The following is a 10372-nucleotide window of genomic DNA, read 5'->3' as shown; positions in this document are numbered from 1 at the left end:
CGGTCTGGTATAGGGTACAGGGTGTAGGATAGAGCGGTCTGGTATAGGGTGTAGGATAGAGCGGTCTGGTATAGGGTACAGGGTGTAGGATAGAGCGGTCTGGTATAGGGTACAGGCTGTAGGATAGAGCGGTCTGGTATAGGGTACAGGGTGTAGGATAGAGCGGTCTGGTATAGGGTACAGGGTGTAGGATAGAGCGGTCTGGTATAGGGTACAGGGTATAGGATAGAGCGGTCTGGTATAGGGTACAGGGTGTAGGATAGAGCGGTCTGGTGTAGGGTACAGGGTGTAGGATAGAGCGGTCTGGTATAGGGTACAGGGTGTAGGATAGAGCGGTCTGGTATAGGGTACAGGGTGTAGGATAGAGCGGTCTGGTATAGGGTACAGGGTGTAGGATAGAGCGGTCTGGTATAGGGTACAGGGTGTAGGATAGAGCGGTCTGGTATAGGGTACAGGGTGTAGGATAGAGAGGTCTGGTATAGGGTACAGGGTGTAGGATAGAGCGGTCTGGTATAGGGTACAGGGTGTAGGATAGAGCGGTCTGGTATAGGGTACAGGGTGTAGGATAGAGCGGTCTGGTATAGGGTACAGGGTGTAGGATAGAGCGGTCTGGTATAGGGTACAGGGTGTAGGATAGTGCGGTCTGGTATAGGGTACAGGGTGTAGGATAGAGCGGTCTGGTATAGGGTACAGGGTGTAGGATAGAGCGGTCTGGTATAGGGTGCAGGGTGTAGGATAGAGCGGTCTGGTATAGGGTACAGGGTGTAGGATAGAGCGGTCTGGTGTAGTGTACAGGGTGTAGGATAGAGCGGTCTGGTATAGGGTACAGGGTGTAGGATAGAGCGGTCTGGTATAGGGTACAGGGTGTAGGATAGAGCGGTCTGGCATAGGGTACAGGGTGTAGGATAGAGCGGTCTGGTATAGGGTACAGGGTGTAGGATAGAGCGGTCTGGTATAGGGTGTAGGATAGAGCGGTCTGGTATAGGGTACAGGGTGTAGGATAGAGCGGTCTGGTATAGGGTACAGTGTGTAGGATAGAGCGGTCTGGTATAGGGTACAGGGTGTAGGATAGAGCGGTCTGGTATAGGGTACAGGGTGTAGGATAGAGCGGTCTGGTATAGGGTACAGGGTGTAGGATAGAGCGGTCTGGTGTAGGGTACAGGGTGTAGGATAGAGCGGTCTGGTATAGGGTACAGGGTGTAGGATAGAGCGGTCTGGTATAGGGTACAGGGTGTAGGATAGAGCGGTCTGGTGTAGGGTACAGGGTGTAGGATAGAGCGGTCTGGTATAGGGTACAGGGTGTAGAATAGAGCGGTCTGGTATAGGGTACAGGGTGTAGGATAGAGCGGTCTGGTATAGGGTACAGGGTGTAGGATAGAGCGGTCTGGTATAGGGTACAGGGTATAGGATAGAGCGGTCTGGTATAGGGTACAGGGTGTAGGATAGAGCGGTCTGGTATAGGGTACAGGGTGTAGGATAGAGCGGTCTGGTGTAGGGTACAGGGTGTAGGATAGAGCGGTCTGGTATAGGGTACAGGGTGTAGGATAGAGCAGTCTGGTATAGGGTACAGGGTGTAGGATAGAGCGGTCTGGTATAGGGTACAGGGTGTAGGATAGAGCGGTCTGGTATAGGGTACAGGGTGTAGGATAGAGCGGTCTGGTATAGGGTACAGGGTGTAGGATAGAGCGGTCTGGTATAGGGTACAGGGTGTAGGATAGAGCGGTCTGGTATAGGGTACAGGGTGTAGGATAGAGCGGTCTGGTATAGGGTACAGGGTGTAGGATAGAGCGGTCTGGTATAGGGTACAGGGTGTAGGATAGAGCGGTCTGGTGTAGGGTACAGGGTGTAGGATAGAGCGGTCTGGTATAGGGTACAGGGTGTAGGATAGAGCGGTCTGGTATAGGGTACAGGGTGTAGGATAGAGCGGTCTGGTATAGGGTACAGGGTGTAGGATAGAGCGGTCTGGTATAGGGTATAGGGTGTAGGATAGAGCGGTCTGGTATAGGGTACAGGGTGTAGGATAGAGCGGTCTGGTGTAGGGTACAGGGTGTAGGATAGAGCGGTCTGGTATAGGGTACAGGGTGTAGGATAGAGCGGTCTGGTATAGGGTACAGGGTGTAGGATAGAGCGGTCAGGTATAGGGTACAGGGTGTAGGATAGAGCGGTCTGGTATAGGGTACAGGGTGTAGGATAGAGCGGTCTGGTATAGGGTACAGGGTGTAGAATAGAGCGGTCTGGTATAGGGTACAGGGTGTAGGATAGAGCGGTCTGGTATAGGGTACAGGGTGTAGGATAGAGCGGTCTGGTGTAGGGTACAGGGTGTAGGATAGAGCGGTCTGGTATAGGGTACAGGGTGTAGGATAGAGCGGTCTGGTATAGGGTACAGGGTGTAGGATAGAGCGGTCTGGTATAGGGTACAGGGTGTAGGATAGAGCGGTCTGGTGTAGGGTACAGGGTGTAGGATAGAGCGGTCTGGTATAGGGTACAGGGTGTAGGATAGAGCGGTCTGGTATAGGGTACAGGGTGTAGGATAGAGCGGTCTGGTATAGGGTACAGGGTGTAGGATAGAGCGGTCTGGTATAGGGTACAGGGTGTAGGATAGAGCGGTCTGGTATAGGGTACAGGGTGTAGGATAGAGCGGTCTGGTGTAGGGTACAGGGTGTAGGATAGAGCGGTCTGGTGTAGGGTACAGGGTGTAGGATAGAGCGGTCTGGTATAGGGTACAGGGTGTAGGATAGAGCGGTCTGGTATAGGGTACAGGGTGTAGGATATAATGTGCATGGTAAAGAGGGTTTGGTGTAGAGTATAGGGTAGAGGGGGTCTTGTATAGGGAAGAGAAGGTCTGGTAAAGGGTAGAGGGGGTCTGGTATAGGATAGAGGGGGTCTGGTAAAGGAAAGAGGGGGTCTGGTATACGGTAGAGTGGGTCTGGTATAGGGTAGAGGGGGTCTGGTATAGGGGGTCTGGTATAGGGTAGAGGGGGTCTGGTGTAGGGTAAAGGGGGTCTGGTGTACCGTACAAGGGGGTAGGGTAGAGGAGGTCTGGTGTAGTTTACAGGGGGTAGGGTAGAGGGGGTCTGGTGTAGTGAATGGGGGGTAGGGTAGAGGGGGTCTGGTGTAGTGTACAGGGGTAGGGTAGAGGGGGTCTTGTGTAGTGTATGGGGGTAGGGTAGAGGGGGTCTGGTGTAGTGTACAGGGGTAGGGTAGAGGGGGTCTGGTGTAGCGAATGGGGGGTAGGGTAGAGGGGATCTGGTGTAGTTTACAGGGGGGTAGGGTAGAGGGGGTCTGGTGTAGCGTACAGGGGTAGGGTAGAGGGGGTCTTGTGTAGTGTATGGGGGTAGGGTAGAGGGGGTCTGGTTTAGCGGATGAGGGGTAGGGTAGAGGGGGTCTTGTGTATCGCATGGGGGTAGGGTAGAGGGGGTCTGGTGTAATGTACGGAGGTAGGGTAGAGGGGGTCTGGTGTAGGATACAGGGGCAAAGGGTAGAGGGGGTCTGGTGTAGCGTACGGGGGGGTAAGGTAGAGGGGGTCTGGTGTAGGGTACAGAGGTAGGGTAGAGGGGGGGTCTGGTGTAGGGTACAGAGGTAGGGTAGAGGGGGTCTGGTGTAGCGTACGGGGGGTAGGGTAGAGGGGGTCTGGTGTAGCGTACGGGGGGTAGGGTAGAGGGGGTCTGGTGTAGCGTACGGGGGGGTAAGGTAGAGGGGGTCTGGTGTAGGGTACAGAGGTAGGGTAGAGGGGGTCTGGTGTAGCGTACGGGGGGTAGGGTAGAGGGGGTCTGGTGTAGCGTACAGGGGGTAGGGTAGAGGGGGTCTTGTGTAGGGTACAGGGGTAGGGTAGAGGGGGTCTGTTGTAGTGTATGGGGGGTAGGGTAGAGGGGGTCTTGTGTAGTGTATGGGGGTAGGGTAGAGGGGGGCTGGTTTAGTGGATGAGGGGTAGGGTAGAGGGGGTCTGGTGTAGGATACAGGGGCAAAGGGTAGAGGGGGTCTGGTGTAGCGTTTGGGGGGTAGGGTAGAGGGGGTCTGGTGTAGGGTACAGGGGTAGGGTAGAGGGGGTCTGGTGTAGTGTATGGGGGGTAGGGTAGAGGGGGTCTGGTGTAGCGTACAGGGGTAGGGTAGAGGGGGTCTTGTGTAGTGTATGGGGGAAGGGTAGAGGGGGTCTGGTTTAGCGGATGAGGGGTAGGGTAGAGGGTGTAGGATACAGGGGCAAAGGGTAGAGGGGGTCTGGTGTAGAGTACGGGGGGTAAGGTAGAGGGGGTCTGGTGTAACGTACGAAGGTAGGGTAGAGGGGGTCTGGTGTAGGGTACAGGGGTAGGGTAGAGGGGGTCTGGTGTAGGATACAGGGGGAAAGGGTAGAGGGGGTCTGGTGTAGCGTACGCGGAGTAGAGTAGAGGGGGTCTGGTGTAGTGTATGGGGGGTAGGGTAGAGGGGGTCTGGTGTAGGATACAGGGGGAAAGGGTAGAGGGGGTCTGGGGTAGCGTACAGGGGTAGGGTAGAGGGGGTCTTGTGTAGGGTACAGGGGTAGGGTAGAGGGGGTCTTGTGTAGCATATGGGGGTAGGGTAGAGGGGGTCTTGTGTAGCGTATGGGGGTAGGGTAGAGGGGGTCTTGTGTAGGGTACAGGGGTAGGGTAGAGGGGGTCTTGTGTAGTGTATGGGGGTAGGGTAGAGGGGGTCTTGTGTAGCGTATGGGGGTAGGGTAGAGGGGGTCTTGTGTAGCATATGGGGGTAGGGTAGAGGGGGTCTTGTGTAGCATATGGGGGTAGGGTAGAGGGGGTCTTGTGTAGCGTATGGGGGTAGGGTAGAGGGGGTCTTGTGTAGGGTACAGGGGTAGGGTAGAGGGGGTCTTGTGTAGCGTATGGGGGTAGGGTAGAGGGGGTCTTGTGTAGCGTATGGGGGTAGGGTAGAGGGGGTCTGGTGTAGCGTATGGGGGTAGGGTAGAGGGGGTCTGGTGTAGCGTATGGGGGTAGGGTAGAGGGGGTCTGGTGTAGGGTACAGGGGTAGGGTAGAGGGGGTCTTCTGTAGCGTATGGGGGTAGGGTAGAGGGGGTCTGGTGTAGGGTACAGGGGTAGGGTAGAGGGGGTCTGGTGTAGTGTAGGGGGTAGGGTAGAGGGGGTCTGGTGTAGCATACGGGGGGTAGGGTAGAGGGGGTCTGGTGTAGTGTATGGGGGGTAGGGTAGAGGGGGTCTTGTGTAGCGTATGGGGGTAGGGTAGAGGGGGTCTGGTTTAGCGGATGAGGGGTAGGGTAGAGGGGGTCTTGTGTAGCGTATGGGGGTAGGGTAGAGGAGGTCTGGTGTAGGGTACAGGGGTAGGGTAGAGGAGGTCTGGTGTAGGGTACAGGGGTAGGGTAGAGGGGGTCTTGTGTAGCGTATGGGGGTAGGGTAGAGGGGGTCTGGTGTAGGGTACAGGGGTAGGGTAGAGGGGGTCTTATGTAGCGTATGGGGGGTAGGGTAGAGGGGGTTTGGTGTAGGGTACAGGGGTAGGGTAGAGGGGGTCTTATGTAGCGTATGGGGGTAGGGTAGAGGGGGTCTGGTGTAGGGTACAGGGGTAGGGTAGAGGGGGTCTTATGTAGCGTATGGGGGTAGGGTAGAGGGGGTCTGGTGTAGGGTACAGGGGTAGGGTAGAGGGGGTCTGGTGTAGCGTATGGGGCTAGGGTAGAGGGGGTCTGGTGTAGCGTACGGGGGGTAGGGTAGAGGGGGTCTGGTGTAGCATAGGGGGTAGGGTAGAGGGGGTCTGGTGTAGCGTATGGGGCTAGGGTAGAGGGGGTCTGGTGTAGCGTACGGGGGGTAGGGTAGAGGGGGTCTGGTGTAGCGTATGGGGGTAGGGTAGAGGGGGTCTTGTGTAGCGTATGGGGGTAGGGTAGAGGGGGTCTGGTGTAGGGTACAGGGGTAGGGTAGAGGGGATCTGGTGTAGTGTATGGGGGGTAGGGTAGAGGGGGTCTGGTGGAGCGTACAGGGGTAGGGTAGAGGGGGTCTTGTGTAGTGTATGGGGGTAGGGTAGAGGGGGTCTGGTGTAGGATACAGGGGGAAAGGGTAGAGGGGGTCTGGTGTAGGATACAGGGGCAATGGTTAGAGGGGGTCTGGTGTAACGTACGGAGGTAGGGTAGAGGGGGTCTGGTGTAGGGTACGGGGGGTAGGGTTGAGGGGGTCTGGTGTAGGATACAGGGGGAAAGGGTAGAGGGGGTCTGATGTAGTTTACAGGGGGTAGGGTAGAGGGGGTCTGGTGTAGTTTACAGGGGGTAGGGTAGAGGGGGTCTGGTGTAGCGTACGGGGAGTAGAGTAGAGGGGGTCTGGTGTAGTGTATGGGGGGTAGGGTAGAGGGGGTCTGGTGTAGTGTACAGGGGTAGGGTAGAGGGGGTCTTGTGTAGTGTATGGGGGTAGGGTAGAGGGGGTCTGGTGTAGCGTACGGGGGGTAAGGTAGAGGGGGTCTGGTGTAGGGTACGGGGGTAGGGTAGAGGGGGTCTGGTGTAACGTACGAAGGTAGGGTAGAGGGGGTCTGGTGAAGGGTACGGGGGGGGTAGGGTAGAGGGGGTCTGGTGTAGGGTACGGGGGCAAAGGGTAGAGGGGGTCTGGTGTAACGTACGGAGGTAGGTTAGAGGGGGTCTGGTGTAGGGTACGGGGGGTAGGGTTGAGGGGGTCTGGTGTAGGGTACGGGGGGTAAGGTAGAGGGGGTCTGGTGTAACGTACGGAGGTAGGTTAGAGGGGGTCTGGTGTAGGGTACGGGGGGTAAGGTAGAGGGGGTCACTTGCAGAATCAGAGTTTACACATGTGAACCTTATGGATGTAGATTGGGGTTTGTGTAGATGTAGACGCCATTGTAACGCCCCCTCTGCTGTGTCTCTTGCAGCCTGGGAAGGACAGTAAGCTCCTGCCCATCCTGGTGGCGGTCCGCTTGGTCTTCCTACCCCTCTTCATGCTGTGTAATGTGATACCCCGCACCTACCTGCCCATCTACTTGGCACACGACGCCTGGTACATCGTCATCATGGTGTTCTTTGCGGTTTCCAATGGCTACCTGGCCAGTCTGTGCATGTGCTTTGGCCCCAAGTGAGTAAGAAGCGCAAGAGGCCTGCATGGTTGGCCGCGAGGGTTCTCCTCATGGTTAGCTGGGGGACTCCTTATAATTAGGGGGTCTCCTCATGGTTGGTGGGGGACTCCATATAGTTGGGGGGTCTCCTCATGGTTGGCGAGGGACTCCTTATAATTAGGGGGTCTCCTCATGGCTGGCGGGGGAAAATAGTTGGGGGTCTCCTCATGGTGGGCAGGGGGACTCCTTATAGTTGGGGGGTTTCCTCATGGTTGGCAGAGGGACTCCTTATAGTTGGGGGGTCTCCTCATGGTTGGTGGGGGGACTCCTTATAGTTGGGGGGGGTCTCCTTATGGTTGGTGGGGGGACTCCTTATAGTTGGGGGTCTCCTTATGGTTGGTGGGGGGACTCCTTATAGTTGGGGGGTCTCCTCATGGTTGGCGGGGGACTCCTTATAGTTGGGGGGTTTCCTCATGGTTGGCGGGGGGACTCCTTATAGTTAGGGGGTCTCCTCATGGTTTGCGGGGGGACAATAGTTGGGGGGTCTCCTCATGGTTGGCGGGGGGACAATAGTTGGGGGGTCTCCTCATGGTTGGCGGGGGGGACAATAGTTGGGGGGTTTCCTCATGGTTGGCGGGTGGACTCCTTATAGTTGGGGGGTCTCCTTATAGTCGGGGGGTCTCCTCATGATTGGCGGGGGGACTATAGTTGGGGGGTCTCCTCATGGTTGGCGGGGGGGACAATAGTTGGGGGGTTTCCTCATGGTTGGCGGAGGGGACAATAGTTGGGGGGTTTCCTCATGGTTGGCGGGGGGACAATAGTTGGGGGGTCTCCTCATGGTTGGCAGGGGGGGGACAATAGTTGGGGGGTTTCCTCATGGTTGGCGGGTGGACTCCTTATAGTTGGGGGGTCTCCTTATAGTCGGGGGGTCTCCTCATGGTTGGCAGGGGGACTATAGTTGGGGGGGTCTCCTCATGGTTGGCGGGGGGATAATAGTTGGGGGGTCTCCTCATGGTTGGCAGGGGGACAATAGTTGGGGGGTTTCCTCATGGTTGGCGGGTGGACTCCTTATAGTTGGGGGGTCTCCTCATGGTTGGCGGGGGGATAATAGTTGGGGGGTCTCCTCATGGTTGGCGGGGGGATAATAGTTGGGGGGTCTCCTCATGGTTTGCGGGGGGACAATAGTTGTGGGGTTTCCTCATGGTTGACGGGGGGACTCCTTATAGTCGGGGGATCTCCTCATGGTTGGCGGGGGGACTATAGTTGGAGGGTCTCCTCATGGTTTGCGGGGGGACAATAGTCGGGGGGGTCTCCTCATGGTTGGCGGGGGGACTATAGTTGGGGGTCTCCTCATGGTTTGCGGGGAGACAATAGTCGGGGGGTCTCCTCATGGTTGACGGGGGGACTCCTTATAGTCAGGGGATCTCCTCATGGTTGGCGGAAGGACTCCTTATAGTTGGGGGGTCTCCTCATGGTTTGCGGGGGGACAATAGTTGGGGGGTCTCCTCATGGTTGGCGGGGGGATAATAGTTGGGGGGTCTCCTCATGGTTGGCGGGGGGACAATAGTTGGGGGGGGTCTCCTCATGGTTGGCGGGGGGATAATAGTTGGGGGGTCTCCTCATGGTTTGCGGGGGGACAATAGTTGTGGGGTTTCCTCATGGTTGACGGGGGGACTCCTTATAGTCGGGGGGTCTCCTCATGGTTGGCGGGGGGACTATAGTTGGGGGGTCTCCTCATGGTTTGCGGGGGGACAATAGTCGGGGGGTCTCCTCATGGTTGACGGGGGGACTCCTTATAGTCAGGGGATCTCCTCATGGTTGGCGGAAGGACTCCTTATAGTTGGGGGGTCTCCTCATGATTTGCGGGGGGACAATAGTTGGGGGGTCTCCTCATGGTTGGCGGGGGGATAATAGTTGGGGGGTCTCCTCATGGTTGGCGGGGGGACAATAGTTGGGGGGTCTCCTCATGGTTGGCGGGGGGGACTATAGTTGGGGGGTCTCCTCATGGTTTGCGGGGGGACAATAGTCGGGGGGTCTCCTCATGGTTGACGGGGGGACTCCTTATAGTCAGGGGATCTCCTCATGGTTGGCGGAAGGACTCCTTATAGTTGGGGGGTCTCCTCATGGTTTGCGGGGGGACAATAGTTGGGGGGTCTCCTCATGGTTGGCGGGGGGATAATAGTTGGGGGGTCTCCTCATGGTTGGCGGGGGGACAATAGTTGGGGGGGTCTCCTCATGGTTGGCGGGGGGATAATAGTTGGGGGGTCTCCTCATGGTTGGCGGGGGGACAATAGTTGGGGGGTCTCCTCATGGTTGGCGGGGGGACAATAGTTGGGGGGTCTCTCAAGTGACGTTTCTTCTTCTCATGCTCCCCTCTTGCCCCTGCAGGAACGTGAACGTCCACGAGGCTGAGACTGCTGGCGCCATCATGGCGTTCTTCCTGTCGCTGGGTCTGGCACTCGGAGCTGGATTCTCCTTTTTGCTGAGGATCCTGGTCTGAGGTGTCGCCCCCTGCGGTCGGGCGGAGTCCACTGCTACCTCGCATGTCGTCAGCGCACATCATGTGACTGATGAAGAATCTTCTCTCCGCGCCGCGGCCCCTTATATAACGTTGACTGTATCCGCTGCTGCTTTTTTTGTTCATTGTCATCGCTCTACCAAAGGAAGTGCATATCGTGCTGTGGGGCCCCGGACTGCGCAGTGGGGCCCCGGACTCCACAGGAGTGTAACGCCCATCATAGCCTCCGCAGCACCAGGAGACATGGCCGGGCTCATATTATGATGATTATTATTATTATTTTATGTATCTTTGTATAAATAGTTCAGTAACCCCGCCCCCGAGGAGCATTTACAGGGGGAGGGGCTGCGTCCTGCAAATCTTATTAATAGGTTTTGTATTTCATAGTAAAATATACATCTTTTACATTTTGTTTCTGTTGCGAAAGAAAGTTGAAAAAAATTTTTTTTTATGTAATTACCAAAATTTACTAAGAATCTGGAAGATAAAAATTCACATATTGAAATGTAAATCAGATCTGGATAAACAATGTAAACCAAGGGGGACAGACGGAGCAGACAATATACAATGTATCATCACTCCCATCATCCCTGACCCCAGGAGATCACAATCTAATCTCCTATCATACAATGTATCACTCCCATCATCCCTGACCCCAGGAGATCACAATCTAATCTCCCATCATACAATGTATCACTCCCATCATCCCTGACCCCAGGAGATCACAATCTAATCTCCTATCATACAATGTATCACTCCCATCATCCCTGACCCCAGGAGCTCACAATCTAATCTCCTATCATACAATGTATCACTCCCATCATCCCTGACCCCAGGAGA

At 56.2% G+C, this 10372-nt stretch overlaps 1 protein-coding gene across 1 annotated transcript; it reads left to right on the top strand.

Annotated features, from left to right (window-relative positions):
• Positions 1-6774: 6774 nt before the first annotated feature.
• Positions 6775-9968, top strand: LOC130324851 (equilibrative nucleoside transporter 1-like; the record flags this gene model as incomplete). The annotated part of the gene is made up of 2 exons (XM_056553266.1): positions 6775-7034; positions 9403-9968. Coding segments are annotated over 2 exons (372 nt in total), but the record flags the coding sequence as incomplete, so codon positions are not given.
• Positions 9969-10372: the final 404 nt, after the last annotated feature.

Source organism: Hyla sarda, unplaced genomic scaffold (assembly GCF_029499605.1).
Source record: "Hyla sarda isolate aHylSar1 unplaced genomic scaffold, aHylSar1.hap1 scaffold_2663, whole genome shotgun sequence".
In the NCBI taxonomy this organism is placed as follows: Eukaryota; Metazoa; Chordata; class Amphibia; order Anura; family Hylidae; genus Hyla; species Hyla sarda.
Note: the sequence above shows the minus strand (reverse complement) of the source record. Positions and strands in the feature narration are given on the sequence as shown.